Below are 23,208 nucleotides of genomic sequence, written 5' to 3'. Positions count from 1 at the left end.
TGTTAACACACCCAACGCGAAGATTGGCGGCGAAAAATATCACTTCAAAGCATAACGCTTCATGTTATAATGCGTCCCTGTTAGGTATTCGTAATTTATGTCATAACGGTATTAATAAAAATAATGCCACATGCCTTACAACATTTTCGGAAATTCATCATATCGGACTTTATGCATGAATTTATCTCGACAATGAACAAAGATAGAAACATAAGAGTTAGTGTCTTAGAATTAGAAACAAAAATATAGTAAATATACATTAAAAAGTCATTTTGGGCTTAACTTCTTATCCGACCATATGCTTTTCATGTCCAGATATATAGTTTTTGCTGATGTCAGACATTGTTTTCGGACCCTACGGTCGAGTACATTCCATGAAATGTCGATCGGGTCTGGTGATTGCGGTGACCAAATCATGTTTTTTAACACACCTTGCTGTTCTTTATTAGCTGTGTAGCTCTACAGATCCTTGCCGAATGTTATATCCTCTCCTAGTACCCATAGAACAAGCTTTGCTTATTTTGGGGCGATCTGTGTAAGATTATCCCAAAATATGTATTTTTTTATCTACAAATATTTTACGAATTCACTTTAATTTAGGGCTAAAAATGCTATATCCTCGCCTAGTACCCATAGAACAAGCTTTGCTTATTTTGGGGCGATCTGTGTAAGATTATCCCAAAATATGTATTTTTTTTATCTACATATATTTTACGAATTCACTTTAATTTAGGGCTAAAAATGCATTTATTTTGATAACTTTTTATTAATTAAAGCATTAACTGGTCCAAATAATGCTGTACAAGGGTCCGATCATTCCACCCTTGCACCGAATCTAATAATACCCTAATCCTCATCTAACAGGGGTCATACACGGTCAGCAAAATAATAGACATTCAAATAAGGACCAGGTGTCCAATAGATTCGTATACACAGGAAAAAACCACAATAGAATAGTCCGTGAATATTCTTTTGTTTGTTCAATTCCTTTGCTGACCCTATATCAAAACATTTTGGTCCTTTTAAAATTCACGACCTTATGGAGTTACAGTTAAGGTTCGAAATGGTTAGAAGTGATGTTTCGTTTTTTAATGACTTGTTAAGTCCTTTGGTTACTTGTGATTATATGCAAATGTGGTGAGATCAGGTAGACAGCTGCAGTTTGACGCAAAATTTGTAGTGACCTTTACCCTCATGTATTGTATCCGATGTACTTAAGAGGCTGTCAACACCCAATGTCCTTGAAATTATACTTAAACAGTTTTTTAAGAAAAACTATTTGTTTTAGTCAAGTAAGAAAAATATATGTTCATATTAATTATATTCCAAAGACCGTGGTTGTACTCGATACATGATTGAACGAAATCGCCTCGATAGAAAATAATTGCAAAGATTGGTATTAAAATCACAATTAAACGGTTCTATGTCTTTATTGTTTTGACTTATGGGTCTGCAATTAAAATCACAATTACAAAACATTTATATCTAAACCGCTATTGAGTAAAATATTACACTAATAATCCACTTTTTTTTATTTAAATATTTTTCTTATTATTTCCTTGCCCAGGCCCAGTAACATGCGACAGTGCTATCTCATTTACTCCGATACAAATAGACAGTGTGCGCGCTTTAGGTATTGATAGCCTCTTAAGTATTTGAACACAAGAGTAAACATTGAATCTAAACAAAAAAATCTTGAAATGGACAGCTGTTTATTATGTGACAGAAATTATAGTCCTCCCATAAACTTATAAAAAAAAAAACAAACATTTATATCATTATAATTAGATTTATAATATAGTAAATAATTATTATTATTTGCATGTTATTTGCTAATTTTGTATTTATGATAAATTGCATGAAATAAAGGGCTATTATTATTATATAATAATATAATTATGTATTATAAAATATATTGGTACCTACCAAAAGGTTTTGTTTTATATTAATGAATGTAATCAATATTTTTATATTTCTTGTTTCGCTTTGTAATATAATAATAACAATTTCATTAAAAAATGACTACAAAAGTTCCGTGTGAACCCACAAGATTTAGGCTTATAATTTACCGCCATCTAGAAGTTTCGTGCGGTACTAACGTATACTTGGTCAGAAACACGCGTTGCCGCGACATCTTACAATTTAATGCAGAACTAAGTTCTCAAGCATACAGTTGCCGACTTCTATTTCCATTTCGTTCCGCTATTGAACACGAGAGAGCAGCACAGGTATGATTATTTTAAACAGACAATTCATATTAATTACTTATGAATTAAAAGAATTAACACGATGGATATTTAAAATGTATGTTTTAAAAAGTTAAAACATTTCTAAGGACAGTTTTAATGCGGAGCGGAGTTTTTTTTTAGTTTAATATATAATTCAAATGATGGAAGAAAAGAGACACAATTACAATTATGATATATTATTAAATAATTATTAGAATTAATAAAAAACATAAGTAAATTAAAACTTAAATAAGACTAATCTAAAATAAATGTAATATTGTTTTACTTTTGATTTTAATTACCTAGTAATTGTCAGTATATATTGTAGCTGTCTAACTCACAGTAAGTAAACTTGGTTCATTATACACCGTGTTTTTAATGGATTCCGTTAACTTCGGGGTATGGGTAAACTAGTACGTTTAAGGAAACTACATGGCATAGTTATAAAAAAAAAAACAATTTTTTATATTTATAAAAAGTAATAAAATGTTGCAAATAGCGTTGTTGTAATACGGACATTACATTTTATTGAATTAAACAATTGAAAACTGTGACATATCAATGTCATTTTGAACATCAATCGTCCCAGATAGTATGTGTGTGTAAATGAGAACTTATCGTTATCGTATTTCATTATTCGAATCGAGCCGCTTGTCGTAAGTCGTAATGCACTAAGGTTGGTAATGGGCTATAGTCGCGCGCGTCAGCAGACATCTTTGTCGGCCAAAGCGTTAAATACTTTCTTGTAACACTTCTGCACATCTCTGAAGGTAAGTTAATAGTTCCATGACGCTTGACAATACAAACAATAGCACCTGAATATTCAGATCGAAAATGAACTATATACCAAAGGTCAGAGTTCTAAACGGCATAGGCAACTGACTATTATAAGTGAGTAAAAATTTCCGGTACAATGATATTACAAGTTCACAGAATAATAGTACATATTCTTTAAAGATTATTCACATAGTCACACGTAGATAATGTTTTAAGTGTAAATTATAAAGTAAAGAAGCAAGTTTAAAAAATGGAGAAGATTTTAGACACTAAAGTGATATGTGTAGTGGTGATGCTGTTGTGTGCTTTGGTGACCACAGTTGAATATAATGAAACCAATGAGGGTTATGCACAAAATTTCATGCCAATTTGTAAGTATATAAAACAAAATTACTCTCTACTTTATTACTTATTAAACATTTAACAGCCATCTTCTTTTATTTTGGAAAATAAAAATGAGTAGATAACTCTCAGAAAATGTTTGGACAAAAGGTTAAGAACAGAAAAAGACAAATCCTTATGAATACTCGAAGTACTCTTATTCAGAAAAAAATGCTTTAACAGTTGATATGATAATGACAGGCTGTGGTGATGTTTCCTATAAGTAAAAGAATTACACAGATTTCCTTTAACATTAATAACTAATTTCCTTTTTAGGGTTCCGTAGCCAAATGGCAAAAAACGGAACCCTTATAGATTCGTCATGTCCGTCTGTCTGTCCGATTCTGTCACAGCCACTTTTTTCCGAAACTATAAGAGCTGTACTGTTCAAACTTAGTAAGTGGATGTAGTCTATGAACCGCATTAAGATTTTCACACAAAAATAGAAAAAAAAACAATAAATTTTGGGGGTCCCCATACTTAGAACTGAAACTCAAAAAATCTTTTTTCATCAAACCCATACGTGTGGGGTATCTATGGTTAGGTCTTCAAAAATAATATTGAGGTTTCTAATATCATTTTTTTCTAAAATGAATAGTTTGCGCGAGAGACAATTCCAAAGTGGTAAAATGTGTCCCCCCCCCCCCCGTAACTTCTAAAATAACAGAATGAAAAATCTAAAAAAAATATATGATATACATTTTCATGTAAACTTCCACCGAAAATTGGTTTGAACGAGATCTAGTAAGTAGATTTTTTTAATACGTCATGAAATTAAAAAAAAAAATTTTTTTTCATCATACCCATACGTGTCTATGGATAGGTCTTCAAAAATGATATTAAGGTTTCTAATATAATTTTTTTCTAAACTGAATAGTTTGCGCGAGAGAACCTTCCAAAGTGAAAAAAAGTGTGTCCCCCCCCCCCTGTAACTTCTAAAATAACAGAATAAAAAATCTAATAAAAATATATGATATATATTACCATGCAAACTTCCACTGAAAATTGGTTTGAACGAGATCTAGTAAGTAGTTTTTTTTAATACGTCATAAAATTAAAAAAAAAAATTTTTCGTCGAACATATACGTGTGGGGTATCTATGGATAGGTCTTCAAAAATTATATTTAGGTTCCTAATATCATTTTTTTCTAAACTGAATAGTTTGCGCGAGAGACACTTCCAAAGTGGTAAAATGTGTGTCCAAATCCAAAGTGGTAGAATGTTGAACAAGATCTAGTAAGAAGATTTTTTTTTAATACGTCTTAAATTGTACGGAACCCTTCATGCGCGAGTCCGACTCGCACTTGTTTGTTTATTACTACTTGGAATTCACGAAAAATATCAAGAAAATTATGTCGTTGATATATTTTGTAGGGTATCAGGGTAATATACGGATATATTTTCACAAAAATCTTAAAGTAGAAAGAGTCATTCTTGGGTTGGCACAAGTTTTCCTTGAGATTTTTGGTTTAATTACAATAATTGCATTGTAGTTTAATTCTATAAGTGTGTGGATCTGTGCTGCATCCCTCCCCATAATTTGTTTCGCGTTTTTGCATGATATGAAACACAGAGTATAATGTAAATTATCCATTGTAGATTTTCAACATTTTTTCCACAGGTCCTGGTGTAGGAAAGCCCGCCGATATCAAACCAAAAAATTTGGGTAAAATAAAAATCGCAGTTTTCGATGGCGGTCCGATTTTATTCTCCAAATGGACTTCTTACAACTACCGCAACATAAGAACCCTGGTCAAGGACCCTAATATAGACCTCAGACGAAAGACGATTGTGTATTGTCCTGGATATTTTGAATATACTGCGTTGCCTGTTGGAAGGATTTTGATGATGCAGTATAAGAGGTTGGGGTACAACGTGTTAATTTTAGAATATGTGCACTTCACCACAAACATATTCCCCGTGTAAGTATTAAAATACTATTTGGACAGACATCACCTTTTATCTTTACGACAGCTTTTGATCCGTCCATCTCTGGACATTGGTTAACAATACATTCAATTCAAATTCTCTTTGATAAATATGAACATATTATGTCTTATTACTTACTCGACTAGATGGTATGGTCAATGCTCAATCGACCGGAATACTTTAACTCTCGTTACATTATTAAATCATCAAGTATAGATTTCTCATAGCCACTATCCTAGATCCTTGCGACATCCTTGCTCTAGATTTACATCCTATCTTGTCCATTGCGACTTTTATTGATCCATTTTTAAAGCAACAGTAGCTCTATTATGAAGTTTTTCTAACTCATTGTCTTCTCTAATTTATTAAAAACATTGTTTCATAAATATATATACAGAGGTATTATTATTAATATCTAGCTTATACTAAAATAAACCCTTGAGGCGTTGTACAACGGATGTTGGCGGAATTTCCTCGTTTTACCGCAATGCTGATACGTTGTGCGAGGAATTCTCTATCCCTACATTCACCGACTCGTTAAATTACAAGTAAACTGATTTGATAGCATAGGTAGTTTAATTGTCATTACGATTTTAGCGTTGCACGCTTGATGCGTCCTGTCGGCAAGCACGTCGCCGCATTGCTAGCCAACCTGACTACGGTCGGTCTCGAGCCGAAAAAGCTGGAGCTGATTGGCCTCAGCCTTGGTGGCGTGTCCATGGCCTTCGTAGCCAAGAACTTCCAACAAATGACTGGTAGAAACATCTCAAAGCTCACCGCTCTCGACCCTACTGGACCCTGCGTCAGACACCTTGGACCAGAGGATAGATTAGATCCGTCCGATGCCGATTTTGTCCTTCATGTTGCAACGAATAGTGGAGGATATGGCTCAAGCATACCACATGGTCATGTATCAGTCTATGTGAACGGAGGGGAGTACCAGCCTGGCTTCGTGTCGATGTATATGTGCGATAATGTGTGCAGTCACTTGCAAGCGTTCTTTATATGGATTTCGGCGTTGGACAACCCTGGCAAGTTCATCATGGTGCAATGTGATTCTCAACAACAAGCGAGAGACCACAACTGTTTTGAGAGTAACCTCAAGACAAATACTCTGGATTTATATACGGATAAAAATAAGCCGGGTATTTATTACTTGGCAACGAATACTCGATATCCGTATTATTTGGGTAAGAAAGGCTTGAAGAGGAGCGGTGCAGAAATTTTGAACCACATAAGTCACCTTAATGCTGTTGACGTACTGCGGGTCTGAAGATACACGTGACAGTTATTTATTTATCGTATGGCATATGTATGTCACTGGATTAAGTACATAGATAAACTTATAATTAGAATTTCGCCCTTCCTAGGTACGCGACCGCTTCTTCTGATAGGATCTTAAAATCATCTACATGGCCTGTGTATCTAGTAAGGGGGCACTCCAGAGTGATGTGGTTGATGGTCTGGTCTGGGTGCCCGCAGTTACAGGCAGGAGAGGAGCTCCAGCCCCAACCCCAGTTGGCTCCAGCAGCCAACTCCTGTTCTTAAGCGGTTAAGAACAGACAACACCCGGCGCGGTTCCACGTGACAGTCTCAAGATAAGACACAATTTTATTTAAGCTTATTAAAACAAAATAACAATAAATCATAAAAAGAATGTGTAAAAAAGAAAACGTGTGCTTAATTTTATTCATTCAGAAAAAATGGTAATACCCTGTATAATAAAAACAATGATTCGACCAACATCTTGAGAGACTCTCGCTACGTGATTGGATCAAGGATCAGATTCAGAAGGCGATGATGTTGGACACGGCGCGGATAGTCAGTCCTTTTGTCTGCGGCCCTGACCACTGGCAGCTTGGGCCCTACCCCGCTGCTGGCGGCACACTAGGTTAGGTTTTTTGCAATGTGTTTATATGTGCTTTTAATTGTTTAAAAAAACCTAAACAGATTAAAAAAAAAGCAAGGATTAAGGTTAAAGCAGGCTATGTACAGTCAGCTGCAGAGATAACTAACCTGAGGGCCTACCGCGAACCGCGAACGTGTTGTCTCCCTGTCACACTTACGTAAGAATTTACAAGTGCGACAGAGAAGCAAAACGTCGAACGGGGTTCGCGGTAGGCCCTCTGTTGTATATGTATGCAACTATTACCGATGCATGTGTGTGTCCTTCCCCCATAAGGTAACATCGACGAGTACGTGACTACCTATTATGTCTCGCTCACACAAGTGTGTACTTAATACGGATCCGTCTCGGTGTGATAGGCTTACAGTGACCTTTAAACATCAGACAATTAGATACATATTATGTTTTTTTTCCAGACAATGTATACATGTTTAGCCTAGGTTTACACACGCCAGGTCTCTTGCGATTAACGTCAATGTTTGAGGTCAAAGACGAACGTAATACGTTTAAAAAGTAATTTACATACCTACAGTAATGTGCAATATAACAGCATTTTTTATGGTATGAAAAGACTTACGGCCCGATTCGAAGAATGAGATACGATAACGATAAGTTCTGGTTTAGATAAGTTCTCATTTAGATATCGTATATATGTGACATTATCTATGAAAAGGGACCTTATTGTCGATGGCGCTTACGCCGCACTGCGTCGCGCAGCGTTGTACTCGTATTTGTATCGGAGCATCGTTTATGACGGCCGAAGCGCCATCGACAATAAGGTCCCTTTTCATAGATAACGTCACATATGTCGTATTATTATTATTATTTTTTTATACTACGTCGGAGGCAAACAAGCATACGGCCCGCCTGATGGTAAGCAGTCTCCGTAGCCTATGTACGCCTGCAACTCCAGAGGAGTTACATGCGCGTTGCCGACCCTAAACCCGCCCCCCCTAGTTGAGCTCTGGCAACCTTTCCTTTTCCTATTTCCTTTACTTTATAACTTTTTCCTTTCTTATTGACAGAAGCAGCTCGATTCGGGCAACCAATGTCACTTTGACGTTAGAAATATCGTAGATAGATCTTATAAACGTCAATTTTGACATGTTGTTTAGTTATGGATGTTTTAAAGATCTTTCCAAGATCTTAAACGTGTCTTAATCTTTCTTCGAATCGGGCCGTTAATAAACATTACTTATATCGGATATTATTACACAATTTTAATAAATCCCACAGTAGGTACTTAGCGATATATGTATAATCTACCGGGTGTTTCCTGTAACATGAGTAAATAATTAAACCATATATAGTACTCCTAAAACGATATAACTTTAGATTAACAACTTTTAAAAATGATGAAATCTTTAAATTTTAACTTTTTCATACAAATTCAATATTATTTTCAATGTACGCTGACATCAGTGTGTTTGACGTTGTTTGTTACCTTTTAAACATAACAAAATACGCAATACATTGCGTCTTAGAATTAACTTCAATGTGTAATAAAAATCGAAACATAAGTTATTTTTCAAAGTTCTTAATCATATGTTGGTCAGTTAGAGGAAACACCCGGTATAGACAGATTGACCAAAAGTCGTTTCAATCATCTCTTCTAAATAGGTACCTAAAACTGGTATGGATGTATTCCTCGTTGTCTCCAGAAGGGGGGGGGGGGGGGGGTGATGGATAGCATATCTAACTATGTTTTATAATTCTTAGTAATTATCACAAATACAATTACGAGCATTTTTGTCAACTCCAGCACAAAGTTCGTTAATCCAGGTTTCACACTGTGTCTCATGTGTATCATGTCTTCTAGTACGAAATAGGACAAAGTGAGGAGTACGGATCAGGCACAAGGAAACTAACGATTTCAAATTTGCCGTATAACAAAATAGCTGCCATGCTGGACGTCTAGTAATGTAAAACTTAAATAAGTATAGAATTAAGCAAGAAACTTTTAAGTCACATACCTTGCCATGAAGAACATTGAAAACTTTGAGAAACAACGGAAAAAATACTCGTACAGTTAGACCAAACTAAGATGGCAGCAATTTGATAGCCTAGGCTGTGCAAGTGTTATTTTAAACGTCAAACTTCTACTCGTAAATAACCCTTGCACAGTCTGGGCTATCAAAATCGCTGCCAGCTTAGCTTGGTCTAACTTAAACAGTAAAATACTTACTTTTTGAATATTTTTTAAAAGAGCGTGGAATCGTTGCTCGGGTCACATAACATGGCGAATTAGTAGTTCCATTTTCTAGCACTCGCATCGCCACGGCAGTTTCACGAAACGAGAACTTGATAGGGTAGGATTTAGGAACAAGTACGGTTTAGGAAAGTTTCCCCTAATACACATAAAGCGGGCTTTATGTATAGGGATTATCATTTCGAAATCGAATAAATTTACACTGTAAATTTATTCGAAAGCAAAACGTGACGTACGTGTTTACGTTAAGGGTCATTTTGTATGGGATTTTGAGTTTCCAAAACGTCCCGCTTGGCACGCTGTTTCTAAATCCCATACAAAATGACACTTAACGCAAATGCGTACGTCACGTCACGCTATCGAATAAACTTACACCCTAGTGTAAGTTCCCTAGCCCCTAGACTCTGGTAACCGTACGTGCAAGTGGCCAATTGCACTTTCGGTGAAAGGTTGGTGAGTACCTAAGTGTAAAGTAAGTATATGTATTTAAGTACTTCCAAGCCATCAGGGGGGGCTAGCCAAGATGAAAATCGTTCATCGATGTACTAAACGAATATTGTACTATTTTCATACTATATTTAAGATTCAATCTGGGGGCACGGCCGTGCCCCCGCCAAGACGAGGCAAAAGGCTATCTTTTCTCGGCACGATTCGTCGTATTTTCGAACCCTCGTAGTAGGCTTTTTTACCAATAGACCCCCGATCAGAAACGAATTTTCTACAATTGGATTAGATAGTACACGTCAATCGAACTGTAATTTTATTATCTGGGGTATAAAAACAAAGCTTTTATTCTGAAATCTATATTGTTAAAACATCTTCTTCATTAAGCATCGAAAGCTGACTCATAACTAGATTTTCTTCTTTCTTCAAACCCCTTTTCCCCATAGCGTACGGATATCTATTACCCGTCGCCACATAAAATATCCCCGTTTTCTTCTTATTTATTTTCATATCCATCGTATTTGTGACCATAGGTTTTCTATCGTAGCACTCATGCTGTCTCGCCTGCTGTATGGTATCACATTTCATGCCAATGAATATCTTTGGGTTGAGTAAAGCAGCTAACCAGAGGAAGTATGCTTTTACATGACTGCAAACGACGTCGCAGGGTACAAACCAGATTTCACCAGGCTGGTATTCTCCGCCGTTGAGGTAAAACGTCACATGACCAAGAGGAGTGGCTATTCCTTGGCCGTCCATGTTTGTAACTATGCTTAGAACGAAATCTGCATCAGATGGGTCTAATCTATCCGCTGGTCCTAGCGTTCGAAAGCAGGGCCCAGCTGGGTCTAAAGCGATGAGCATAGATATGTTTTTCCCGGTGATTTCCCGATAGTCCTTAGCGACGAAGCTCATGGTCTGCGCGCCAAAGCCCCAGCCAACTAGTTCTAGTCTTTTTGGGTCCAGGCCGACAGCGGTTAGGTTGGTCAGCATTTCACTGGCGTATTTGCTGACTTGACGCATAAGCTTTGCGGCGACAGGACTGTGAAAATATAAGTATTTTATTACAAACTGTGACTAATAAATCGAATAACTGGCCAACGGATAAACTGGATAAAGCGCACTAGTTAAGTAGGTAATAGCCTATTTTAGATATTTGTGAACATGAGTGGACCAACTAGATGTACATTATCAACTGTACAAGATTAAAATAAAAACTACTAAGGATTCAATTTTCGTTCCTATTGCCAAGAATGCTTGGAAGCGTTTACACTATGTCCTGGAATCTATGCTTTATGGCTTTTAACTACGTTTTCAATATGTTTTGTGTGTATCCGTACTATAATAAAAACATATATATATCATGCCCCCATTTAAACCACTGCTCCGATTTAGATAAAATTTAGTACGAACTTAGTTTGAAGGCTGGGGAAGGACTTAAAATTGTTTTTTCAATCATCATCATTCCGCGCAGAAAAAGTATTATACTTACAATGGAAAATTCTTCCAATGTATATCCATATAATTCAAAATCAGCGCATTATAGCCCAAAGAAACATAAAGCTTCGACATCGTTTCTCCGAAAGGATGAGTAGTAGGGTCCATATACGACCCGACGTAAACATACGTCTTCTTATTCGTGAAGTCTATGTCGGGGTGTTCGAGCATGTCTGTGACATTGTAGTAGTTGTAGGGCGTGACGACGTTATCCTTGCCCATGACGGACAGGTATAGTTTTCTTAGGCTCCTTGGAGTAACTTTTGTGGGTTCCGTGGACATTCCACCTGGAAAACCGGACATTTGTATAAATAGGTATCATGTTAACTGACTTTACATTTTGGATTTTTGAGAATTATAATTTGTCACTTTACTGCTCTTTATAACGTTCAATTGTAAAATCGCTGATCCTTTTCGCTTCTTTATCGCTGACATCGGTACAAGTAAAAGCATAATAAATATGTATGTATGTTTATTGATAATAGAAGTGTTTAGATAGTGACTTTCTGTACTGATTTTCTTTTCCGCACTAATTGTAAGTTTATGTTTGGCCCAATGGTTGCAATAAAAGTTTAATAAATAAATAAAAGGGGCTGTCAACATTCCCTGGACTTGGCCTGTCCAGACTACAGTCAGCATCAACAGATCAGTTGATCAGTTCGTATTAAGCTGCGTTTCACAAGAGTTGTGTGAGGATGGGTAGCGAAGGATGTGTTTTTATAAACCAATAGGAACACTTCAATTACCTATCGTCGCTCTGCGCAGCTCTAGTGGAAAGAGAGCGAGCAAGGTCTTCGTAAATACAAAACAAGTGAAGGACGTGAACTAGGAATGCGTGGCGAGGCACGGACGCCAGCAAAAACATTAAAAAACTCTGCTCCCGCTTCACTGCGTGCCGCTCGCTTATTTGAAAAGGGCCCGTTACATACCGTCCCTTCCCTACACAGCCTCGCAATCTCTGATGGAATGCGTTTGTAAAAACGCAGCCTTAAAAAGGATCCTAACTATTTACATAAGCTGAGGTAGAGATGAGAGGAGAGTGCGGGAATCATATCAGGGAGCGCGTCTCAACTTCGCTCATCTCCGCCTCTGTGCAAAAGCAGCCATATATAGGCATAATATCTGTTTTTTATACAGATTTTTTAATTAGAGAATGGTCTACTAGTAGGCCAATCAAATTAGATCCATAAAAAGCGTTTTGAGTAATTAATTCCCAGCAAACTAGAAATCGTTTTAATACCTTTATTTGATCCTAAATGCGTGTAATCTAAGTTTGCGAAATCCCAGGGGGTATGAATGAGTTCTGTTTTGAGAGTCTTAAGAGATACCTTGTGTAGTACTCACTAAACCACAATATATTACATTCACTGGCTCGATACCACACCAATGTTCGGCTGACGTCCATCCGTAACTGTAACTGTCATCGGACTGTCTACCCACATCCGCGTGCTCGAGACAGCGGCACAGCTGTCACTATATCTAGGCATAGATATAGTGACAGCAGACACTACATCTTGGATTGCCAAAGAACTCGATGTAGAAGGAACCCACTATAAATTACAATAGCATTACCAGCAAGGTGGAAGAAGCGCTGGTGGCCTAGCGGTAAGAGCATGCGACTTGCAATCCGGAGGTCGCGGGTTCAAACCCCGGCTCGTACCAATGAGTTTTTCGGAACTTATATGCCAGGTATCATTTGATATTTACCAGTCGCTTTTCGGTGAAGGAAAACATCGTGAGGAAACCGGACTTATCCCAATAAGGCCTAGTTTACCCTCTGGGTTGGAAGGTCGGATGGCAGTCGCTTTCTTAAAAACTTGTGCCTACACCAATTCTCGGGATTAGTTGCCAAGCGGACCCCAGGCTCCCATGAGCCGTGGCAAAATTCAGGGACAACGCGAGGAAGAAGAAGAAGACTACCAGCAAGGTGGATCAGACACTAGTGAAACGGCGTTTTCGGATTTTTAACATCATCATACCAAAAATAAATAAATTTAAAATGGCGGCCAGTTTTTAAAACGTTAACTACGAATTCATATTAAGGTACCTTTCGGATCCTCGGATATAAATTTCTATCATTATTAGAACGAATTCACCGTCAGACGTACCGTTTTCGATCTACAATAAAATCTGAAAAAGAGCAAAAAATGCACACCTCCTGGGATTGCGCAAACTCGGATTACACGCATTTACGAACAAAAGGTATTAAAATGATTTTCAACTTGTTGGGAATTAATTCTTTGAAATAATCTAATTTGATTGGCCTACTTATAGTAGTTTACGTACTAATCCTGACTGTACTATTTGCCATCAATACCGAAAAAACTTAAATAAATACTTACAATATTTAACAAACGCATTAGGATTCGGTGCTCCGCCTTTTGCTCCAATGTACTCTATTGTGTTCACTGAATCTAACGAGAATATTACAAAACAAGTTGCTATTAACCATTTCCAAAAATCCATTGTGTAATTTTGAGTATCAGGCAAAAATTATTGTTAGTTAATTATGCACTTATGAACAATAAAAGTGGACAGTTTCGTTGTTTATAGTTAAATCTTTACACACTTTGACTTGATACTCAATAACTAAAAAAAATGTAGTCACAATGAAATGTTAGTTTTTTTTTGTTATTGAAATAAATATTTTAGATGTTAACAAGCGCAAAGACAACGCAACTTTGAGTCATAATGTATGCTCTAGACGCTATTATTTTATAAAATCGGTCAAATTCTAAGGACAAATTAAAAGTTTTATACCTACCTTTGAGTTTAGACCCTTTAGTGTTGGGATGGAAAATATCGATACTTACTTTTTCAAAAAATTTAAAACTTTGCGACATGTCGCTAGAGTAGTGCTATTGTGTTCGCCACACTTCATCACTTTAGGATAGTTATATACACCAGATAAGGTATAACCATTGTCACAATTGATTACACCTAAATGCCGACCTCGAACCTATCTTAATAGGCAAATTACTATTGAAGATAGGTGGGACTATATATATAACTCGCTCGTATCACGTATCTTGGGTTGCTTTACATTGTGGCCCAAATTTTTTTGTATGGTTAATATATTGAAAAAAAAAAAAACTTTATTTAGTACTATAAAAGTAACAACTGCTTACAACTCAGCTACGCTTACCTAACCTCGACGGGTTTTGCTTATTAGTTATCTCATTATACTTCTTAGGTCCTATGCTAAACACCGTTTAAATATTCGAGTTAACTCGGGGCACGTTCTAGGGATAGGGATAGGGATGTCGATAAATATTTATACATGTGCTCACTGAACAATCCTTGATTACTGTAAAGTGGTTCGATATCATGTTTGATAATAAATAACAAAAGTATACCGATGTAATTTCAATCAAAATAATCAGACTATTAATTAATTTTTATATAAAACTTAAAACATATGTTTTTTGCTCTTTTTTTGAATAAAGAGAAAATAAATAATATTAATTAATCTTGAATAGGTCTAGATGTTGACAGTAACATCGATATAATTTTGTCGATAAAATATTTTGCTAAATCGCTTAATAGTACACGTATGATTATAAATTGTTCTTTTTATAAATATACAATATTTTATCAATCACAGATAATAATGCACAATAAAATACATTTGCACGTTTAATAATACATTACAGAATAGTACAATATATACTCTTTTGCACACCTGAGCCAATAAAAACAGAACTTTTGAATACAACATTTATTTAAATACTCAGATTACAGTCTACGACCGATATTAATTAGGTAGGTATTATTAGAAGTAAAGCGATTCCATACTACAAATATTGGTACTTAATGTATTTTTATAACAACTATTACAACAATGTCGAATTTAACTACTTATAACTTTAGTAGCAACACGTTTTTTTTTTGACACCAGCATACTTTGCTCTAGTCACTGTGTTTCTATTAAAATATTGTAACAGTTTCTAATAATATAATAAATAGTTGTCTGAGTCTACTTACATTTATTTTGATGTAGGTATTTTTATATCGATATCGATATTTTTTCTTCTTATCGCTTTCGTCCCCGCACTTGGGTATGTGTCCTCTTACATAAAATGTTACTTTGTTTTATTGTCAACATATGTCACTATTTTAAAATTGGTATTTTTTCAGATCTCTTATTTTTACTATTGTCTAATGGCAGGACGTATAAATAAGTTACTAATAGTTTATTTGTATGTGCCTGCACAAAGAATACTGCGTTGATTTTTCCTTACATTCTTATAATCTAATTAATAAAAAAAAACTGTCATCAATTAAAATTAAATTGTATGTAGGGTTACGTCTGCAAATGTAGATACGGACGAGAAAGTGGCTAAATACATCCCTTAATATATGGACAAGGTCGTGTATACATAGTTTTGGGACCTTGTTCGTATCGATATTTTTAGTCGTGACTGTACTACATAATATATTATATTTAGCAGGCAGCCCTAGACTCTGGCTAGCGAGTCGTGTCACAAATATGCAGTAATTTCAGTACAAGCCTGACCTGGCAATAAAAATAATATAAAATTAAATGAAAGCTTATTTGATATGAAAAAAGTTGCCATATAAAGAATAACAAATAATAACTTGTGACAAAACTCACTGGTGAAGCTTTAGTCATGAGTTTTTTCTACTTTCACAAAATATATTTTATTCATAATATTATTATCTGGTTGAAAATGCATCGAAAATTTGTTTTTCCTAAGCAATTTTTGACCTTAAATCGTCTTGTTTGACACTTCAGTAAATAGGTGTTTAGGAAGGTCAACTACCTTTGACGTAATTTTGTAAAGTATCTAGAGACAGGTATTTTGTAATCATATTTAGATTTTTTGAAACCTCGACTTACGAGTAGGAAAATATACAAGACTATTTTAGGCTTTGGCAAATAATAATAATAATAATAAAATGCTTTATTGCACACTACAAAATAAAAATGGTACAAAGTATGTAAAGGTATAAATATGTAGGTAACAACAGGCGGACTTATCGCTAAACAGCGATCTCTTACAGACAACCTTCAGATAGAGAAATGGCGAACGTAATCAAGGTAACGGGTGGTGCAAAAATAAAATAAAATACTAAAATAAAATACATATACTACAAATATTTAATATATATAGGTATACTACATTTATTACTATATATAAACAATATATAAATAACAAATAAATATATAAAAATGAATGACAAAGGAAAAGTCATACAAATAACGAAGAATTAAAACATATATAATTAAAAAATAATCCACTCAAGTCTCTCCAGATCCACCGATTGCATCCAGTTTCTTTGACTTATAAAATTAGGAAATGAAGAATAAAATATTCCATTAAATACAGATTTTTTATTTTATTTTACCCAACAGTATGAAAAATATTCTTACGTCATGGGTGATAGCTTTAAATTAAGATTTTGTACTAAGCATTCTTACTTTATTCAGTTAATTGTTGATTATTCATTATTTCTTGTACATTTTTGTATACACGTTGAAATAACTACCATATTAGGCCTGTATCATAATCCATCAACTCTCATAACATCAGCACCATTAATCATGTTGTGTGTTCTATACATAGGACTATCCTCTCTTCTTAAGCCTTCTTTTCCTATTGCGTACGGATATCTATGTAAAGTAGCTACATAATAAATACCAGGCTTAGTCTTGTCAACCTTTAAGTCCATAGTGTTCGTTTCCAAAGGCACTCTATCATAGCACTTATGTTCCCTCGCCTGCTGTATGGAGTCACATTTAATCCCTATATATCTGTTACCAGGATTCATTAACATCGTTGTCCAGTAGATTACTGATCTGACGTGACTACAGACAAGATCACACGGTAACATCCATAAGTCAAAGTGTTGGTATTCTCCTCCGTTGACGTAAAAAGTCGCATGTCCGACAGGAGTCGCTATGCCGTGAGCATCCATGTTTGTAGCAATGCTGAGGACGAAATCTGCATCAGATGGGTCCAGTCTTCCATCTGGTCCTTTGGTTCTGAAGCATGGTCCTGCAGGATCAAGACCCACGAGCATCGAAATGTTTCTACCGGTGTATTCTCGATATCTCTTTGCTACGAAGCTCATGAGTTGCCCGCCCGTGCCGTAACCGACTAGGTGGAACTTCTTTGGATCCAGACCAACTGCTGTTAGGTTAGCCAGCATTTGACCTGCATATTTGCCTATATGAGGCAATACGCGAGCAGTAGAGGAACTGAAATGAGATAATCATGAATAATGTAATATAAATGTAGGTTGTAAACATGGGCTAAATGAGAGACAGAGGTTGCAACGTATAATTATGCCTGTAATAAATTGTATTTATAATGCAAGTAAGTATCCATTGTCAACTATTGTACAGGCAAGGTTTTAAGATTTTAATATGAATGAATATGGAAAAACTTACGTTAACAAATTCCTCCAATGACCTTCCAAAAAATGCAGGAAAATTGCATTATAGCCTCTCTTTTTATACTGTCTACCCATTGCTTCGCCGAGAGTCAAAGAGCTGAAATCCAAGTACGATCCAACCCATATAAAGGTTTTCTTCTTTTTATCGAAGCTTGGGTTTTGGATCAGCTTTTTCACGTTATAGTAATTATATGCTGTTACTTGTCCATTGTTTTCTAGGACCGACAGATACAGTTTTTGTAGACTTTGTGGTGTAATTTTAGCCGGGTCCCAATACTGGTCACCTAAAATAAAATAACATTTGTAAATTAAGATTTGAACGCTAAAGTGGAAAACTAAAATTAAAAACTGCTTAGCAATATTCCACAATAAAGTTGTCTGTAAACTTTTTTTTAATTACATACTATAAACAAACAATTGTTCCTAAGGGTCAAAGTGCCCAAGTAAGTATATCTACATTGTATACGCACTGAGTAACACTATCATTATCATCACCACCATATAATTAAAAAGCAACAGTAGGTACAAGGAAGTATCTGTTATTAAAAAAGTAAGGTATTTAACTCAAACTCGCTATATTGGACATGGCATAGCACAGTGAAGTAGTTACTTACAGAATTTAATGAATCCATCAGGACTATGATATCCATTCAGGGATTGAGTAAAATCCACCGCAGTCACTGAAACTAACAGACATACTGCAAAATATGCACATAAACACGTTCTATAAAATTGCATGATCACTTTAGGATTTTTTAAATATATCGAAATGTGTCGGAATTATCTATCCTTTAATACATTGCTGCGGTAACGTGTTAAAGGTACAAAACTAGATAGTCAATATACATATTGCGGTGTATTAATTTATACACATACTTTTAAAATTTTAAGGGCAAAACACAAACAGTGAAGAGATCAAGACGTATCGATAGAATTTTTGTTAGCAATATTTAAAAGTTGATAAATTATGTGGCCTAAAAAATAACTTAAAAATAGCTAATTATTAACTGACTAGTCGTTTTTTAGGTAGTTTTAATTTGAAGTTACATTTTATTCAAAGTTTTCTATTATTAAAGTATGTTTTTGGTTTTAATTAAATACCATTGACAATAGAATTGCCACAACAAAAAAAGTATATTTTCTGAACAATTTGCATACAGTAATTACAGTATGTAACAATGTATTCGTCATATTTATACATGTTAATCATCATTAACTCCTTTAATTTGCAATCGATTTTTTCTAAGTAGTATGATAAGGGGAATCGAGCATCAAGGAGGCTTGAACCTCGGCTATTTTTTCGCTTTAAAGGGTTAAAAGCGGCATTTACTATAATTTTACTCTATCTTATTTTCTTATCATAAGTACATGTCTAATTAAAGGTTTTGCCAAAGCTATGTTTCGTTGCTATTCATATTATATCGATAAAGTTATCGATATCATTGTCATACCAGCACTAGCAAGTTTTCTGAAAATCGGTATTTTTTAGCATATTTTTTGTCCAAAAGTAGGTTTTTCATTTAAAATGTAAATCGTGTCATTGGTTGAAACCCCCTTTTTAACAAAGTCGTGCAAGGTCATTCGTAATTACTTGTTTTAACTAAGTAGTGTTTAGCATAATTATTACATTTAAAAATATATAAACAAAAACTAAGTTTGAAATACTTTAGTTATAATTGTATACTTATTAATTTTGCGGATTTAAATCAAAAATAATCATCAAGGTAATTAGAAAATAGAAAATTAGAAAATATGGAACGTGGATCTGTTGTTTTATTGAAAATCATGTTTTATACCTCATATGAGTCGGTTTTGTGTTAACATTTCATAAAAAAATTCAGCCAGTCAAAATTTTACTAAAATTTGTATTACTATTATAGGCCGTTGTGTTAGATAGAACCCAATGTTTCATATTTATTATTTAAAAACTATGCTCTTTATGAAACAAATACTTATACATTTTAATTTTAGGGGTTATTTATGAACTCTGAAATATTTGAAAACACGCAAATCATTATTCAAGCATTTGCATTTAAAAATGTCATTTTATTTAAAAAATATTTACTGTATATACAAGAGTTAATCGTTTGCATATTTATAACTATCGTAAACTAATATATACATAGGTACTTGACTGTTTGACATAGTCATTATTACATACAAATTATACATAAATGAATGTAAGGAAAAAAACTCTGCAGAAAATTCAGGGTTAAGAGTATTAAATAACAAATATTATATCTTAACATAAAAATCTAAAGATTTTTAAGTAGTCTCATTCATTCCTATGAGTTAATTAAATTAAGTATATAATCTTAAAAGATATGAGAATGTGTACTTAAAAATATCAGGAACATAAATTTCATTTTTGCCGATTTTCTTGGTTTTATCGATAACTGTAGGCTTTTTAAGGCCTTTCTTTCCCAACGCAAATGGCCACCTGTTTGACGTACGGAGATAATAAATGCCAGGTTTGCTTCTGTCAGTAAAAGGGCCCATTGTGTTCGTCACCATTGGCTGTATATCGTAGCAATCACCATCTCTGGCTTGCTCCACTGTATCACATCGTACTGCTATGAAAGCTTCTGGGTATACTACAGCCGCCCACCAGATGGCAAAAGACCTGGTATGACTGCATATATAGTCGCAAGGGAACCAATCAAAATGACCGAGCTGGAACGCCCCGCCGTTGACATAGAAAGTCACATGAGAGAAAGGAAACGATATGCTTGATAAGTCCATAGTCGTTAAAACAGTGGTAACGAAATCAGCGTCAGACTTGTCTAATCTCTCATTTGGTCCAAGATGGCGGAAGCAAGGGCCGGCGGGATCCAGTGAGACGAGTGAGGAAATATTCCGTCCGGTGATCCGTCTGTAGTTCTTGGCTATGAAGCTCATGGTGTGTGCGCCGAGACTCATGCCTGTAATTTCTAGTTTTTTTGGGTCAAGACCATGTTCCGTCAGCTTGACCAGCATTTCAGCTACATGCTTACCAACGGCTCGGGCTAGCCTTGCAGCACTGAAAACAATTAGTTTGTGTAAAATTTTACTACTATGTACAAAACCAATCAAAGGCGGCCTACTCCCGTCTTCTTGCTGCCTGAGGGGATAACAACACTACATTTTATTTTGGGTTTTCTCAATTGTATCCCAAATACGATCTGAATTAAAACCCAAAAAATTCGCTTGAAAAAATCGGTCCAAGATAGTCAGCATTATTTTATGAACATTGACGTATGAGGATATTTAATACAAATAGTTCTTTAACCTTCTAGCACCTTCGCCAACCTTAACAAATTCAACTGCAACATTTACTTAAGTATTTAATTTTTATGTTCCTCCATTCGTACAGATAACAATAATTAAAAATAAAAATAAATAAATAAATATTAAATATTATAGGACATTATTACACAAATTGACTAAGTCCCACAGTAAGCTCAATAAGGCTTGTGTTGAGGGTACTTAGACAACGATATATATAATATATAAATATTTATAAATACTTAAATACATAGAAAACACCCATGACTCAGGAACAAATATCCATGCTCATCACACGAATAAATGCCCTTACCAGGATTTGAACCCGGGACCATCAGCTTCGTAGGCTTCGTAGGTAGGTAGGTAATTATGTCCTTTGAAGGAAAAACCTTAACATACGAGTATGTAAGTGTATTGTTAGAAAAGGGCTGGCAAGAAGATCATTATTAGTTATTACACATATAATATATGTTAAAATCATAAAACGGTTTAATAATAATATGAGTCTTAGTGAAGCAGTGAGTGCTGAGGTGATGAAAGATAGAGGAGAATGGATGAGAAGAACAAATTGTGCCGACCCCACATAACGTAGGATAAGGGCAGGAGGAAGAAAGAAGAAACAGAAGAAGTTGAACGAACACACATAGTGGTTTGCGTTTCTAGCCCTGTTGCTTGTACCTTTCTATTTATCCAAGTAATTAAGATATGTTTTCGTCTATTCAGTATCTGCCTTATGATCCCTATTTTGCCTACTCGTTTTGGGTATCCACCGAAGCGTCAGTGGAAATTTATGACTTATTTGGCCCACTGGTTACCAGTTCACCGGACGATATCGGTCTGTCAGTTATTCGCGAATGTCAGTTTTTGCGAATAACTGACAGGCCGATATCGTCCGGTGAACTGGTAATTAGTGCGCCCCTTAAAGTCCAATACTTACAGTGGATAATAAGTTGCGGTGAACTCTAATGTATCCAGGGATAGCACGTTGTATCCTCTGGCCTTATAGTCATAACCTACACCTAAACCGGTGCGCCACGCGTTCCCATCTAAGTATCCACCGACATACATCCACGTCTTTTTACTGAAGTCTATATCGGGACTCTTGGCTAGCTGATCCATGCCGTAGTAGTTGTAATGTCCTGTGAATCCTGTGTGACCGTCGCCTACGGCTGCTATGACGAGTTTTTTAAGAGTTTTTGGCTTGATAACGGCTGGCTTATCTGATCCAGGACCTAAGGACAAAAAGTCGATCTTTAAAACGTAAGATATTACGCTTAAACTTATCCCATTTTTCACCTCTCATTTTGTAACTTTTCATTCATCGCTATCGCTCGTCATATCATTCACTTGCTTCCGTATCATATCATCTTTAACCCAGTCTAATCCTTTTTCTTTCCATTTCCATATTAGTAGAATAAAAGATAATAGATGGACAAGGAAAATCATAGAATGGACCCCACCAAAAGAAAAATCAACACGAAAGCACGGTCATCCAAAAACACGATGGGCAGACATATTCAGGAAACGTTGTGGAACAGTATGGAGAAGATTAGCTCAAGATAGAGACACTTGGAGAACACTGGGGGAGGCCTACGCCAAAGAGGCGACTTCCATAATTAATAAAAGATAATTATTTAAATATTTAAAATGAATATTAAATTACTGGTAGTTATTAAATCTATACAAATAATTAATGATATAGTTAATAGTTGTAATAGTGAATAGCTTTAAACTTAAAGGACTGTGATAAAAATAGATAATAGAACCAATTGAAACAAAATGTTAAATCAAATATCATGCATGCAAAGGAAATGTAAAAAAAAAAAAAAAACTAATTATGGTAGAATAAAGGCTATTTTCCTTGGTTTGCCTTAGCTCTTAATGTTCTTACTTTTTCGTTTCTTAACTTTGATACCACCTACCACGCTAGGCTTTTTACCCTTTCTACTTCTACTACAGGTATCCCTTTCAAGGTTCCTCTAATATATTCATCATCCAAGCTTTCACGCCATATATTCAACATAACATTCTCTTCTCCATCATATGCATCTCTTTTCATACGTTACTTTACGTACCTAAGGGCCACCCCACACTAGCGTCTCCCGAGCGTCGGTGTCTAGTCAACTCTGACGCTCAAAAGACGCTAGTGTGGG

At 35.3% G+C, this 23,208-nt stretch overlaps 4 protein-coding genes across 7 annotated transcripts; 1 reads left to right on the top strand and 3 right to left on the bottom strand.

The window, feature by feature from the left end:
* Positions 1-3,091: 3,091 nt before the first annotated feature.
* Positions 3,092-8,029, top strand: LOC133523327 (phospholipase A1 member A-like). The gene is made up of 3 exons (XM_061858841.1): positions 3,092-3,376; positions 5,008-5,308; positions 5,913-8,029. The coding sequence occupies exons 1-3, from the start codon at positions 3,256-3,258 to the stop codon at positions 6,586-6,588; spliced, it is 1,098 nt and encodes a 365-aa protein (XP_061714825.1). The 5' UTR covers positions 3,092-3,255; the 3' UTR covers positions 6,589-8,029.
* A 2,188-nt stretch (positions 8,030-10,217) lies between these two features.
* On the bottom strand, positions 10,218-14,341 carry LOC133523319 (lipase member H-like). 4 transcript variants are annotated; one of them, XM_061858827.1, is made up of 4 exons: positions 14,136-14,341; positions 13,714-13,785; positions 11,367-11,658; positions 10,218-10,916 (listed from the first exon to the last, which is right to left on the bottom strand). In XM_061858827.1, exons 1-4 carry the CDS (start codon positions 14,212-14,214, stop codon positions 10,232-10,234), a joined length of 1,128 nt encoding a protein of 375 aa, XP_061714811.1. In that variant the 5' UTR covers positions 14,215-14,341; the 3' UTR covers positions 10,218-10,231. The 4 variants fall into 4 exon arrangements, with proteins under 4 accessions (XP_061714811.1, XP_061714813.1, XP_061714812.1 ...); XM_061858829.1 differs by having other exon boundaries at positions 14,185-14,203; XM_061858828.1 differs by lacking the exons at positions 13,714-13,785; positions 14,136-14,341 and adding an exon at positions 12,716-12,890.
* Positions 14,342-14,950: 609 nt separating this feature from the next.
* On the bottom strand, positions 14,951-18,708 carry LOC133523323 (pancreatic lipase-related protein 2-like). The gene is made up of 3 exons (XM_061858837.1): positions 18,406-18,708; positions 17,787-18,075; positions 14,951-17,594 (listed from the first exon to the last, which is right to left on the bottom strand). Exons 1-3 carry the CDS (start codon positions 18,527-18,529, stop codon positions 16,898-16,900), a joined length of 1,110 nt encoding a protein of 369 aa, XP_061714821.1. The 5' UTR covers positions 18,530-18,708; the 3' UTR covers positions 14,951-16,897.
* An 830-nt stretch (positions 18,709-19,538) lies between these two features.
* On the bottom strand, positions 19,539-22,532 carry LOC133523335 (phospholipase A1 member A-like). Its single transcript, XM_061858852.1, has 2 exons — positions 21,993-22,532; positions 19,539-20,810 (listed from the first exon to the last, which is right to left on the bottom strand). The coding sequence occupies exons 1-2, from the start codon at positions 22,172-22,174 to the stop codon at positions 20,093-20,095; spliced, it is 900 nt and encodes a 299-aa protein (XP_061714836.1). The 5' UTR covers positions 22,175-22,532; the 3' UTR covers positions 19,539-20,092.
* Positions 22,533-23,208: the final 676 nt, after the last annotated feature.

The sequence above is a fragment of the Cydia pomonella genome, chromosome 12, assembly GCF_033807575.1.
Source record: "Cydia pomonella isolate Wapato2018A chromosome 12, ilCydPomo1, whole genome shotgun sequence".
Lineage (NCBI taxonomy): Eukaryota > Metazoa > Arthropoda > Insecta > Lepidoptera > Tortricidae > Cydia > Cydia pomonella.
Note: the sequence above shows the minus strand (reverse complement) of the source record. Positions and strands in the feature narration are given on the sequence as shown.

Coding starts and splice junctions, on each gene's coding strand:
- LOC133523327 (XM_061858841.1), top strand. CDS start 3,256: ATGGAGAAGATTTTAGACACTAAAGTGATATGTGTAGTGGTGATGCTG. Junction 3,377..5,007: donor ACAAAATTTCATGCCAATTT/GTAAGTATATAA, acceptor TTTTTTCCACAG/GTCCTGGTGTAGGAAAGCCC. Junction 5,309..5,912: donor ACCACAAACATATTCCCCGT/GTAAGTATTAAA, acceptor TTACGATTTTAG/CGTTGCACGCTTGATGCGTC.
- LOC133523319 (XM_061858827.1), bottom strand. CDS start 14,214: ATGTCGCAAAGTTTTAAATTTTTTGAAAAAGTAAGTATCGATATTTTC. Junction 13,786..14,135: donor TAAAGGGTCTAAACTCAAAG/GTAGGTATAAAA, acceptor TATTCTCGTTAG/ATTCAGTGAACACAATAGAG. Junction 11,659..13,713: donor TAATGCGTTTGTTAAATATT/GTAAGTATTTAT, acceptor CCGGTTTTCCAG/GTGGAATGTCCACGGAACCC.
- LOC133523323 (XM_061858837.1), bottom strand. CDS start 18,529: ATGCAATTTTATAGAACGTGTTTATGTGCATATTTTGCAGTATGTCTG. Junction 18,076..18,405: donor TGATGGATTCATTAAATTCT/GTAAGTAACTAC, acceptor ATTTTATTTTAG/GTGACCAGTATTGGGACCCG. Junction 17,595..17,786: donor CATTGGAGGAATTTGTTAAC/GTAAGTTTTTCC, acceptor ATCTCATTTCAG/TTCCTCTACTGCTCGCGTAT.
- LOC133523335 (XM_061858852.1), bottom strand. CDS start 22,174: ATGGATCAGCTAGCCAAGAGTCCCGATATAGACTTCAGTAAAAAGACG. Junction 20,811..21,992: donor ACCGCAACTTATTATCCACT/GTAAGTATTGGA, acceptor AATTGTTTTCAG/TGCTGCAAGGCTAGCCCGAG.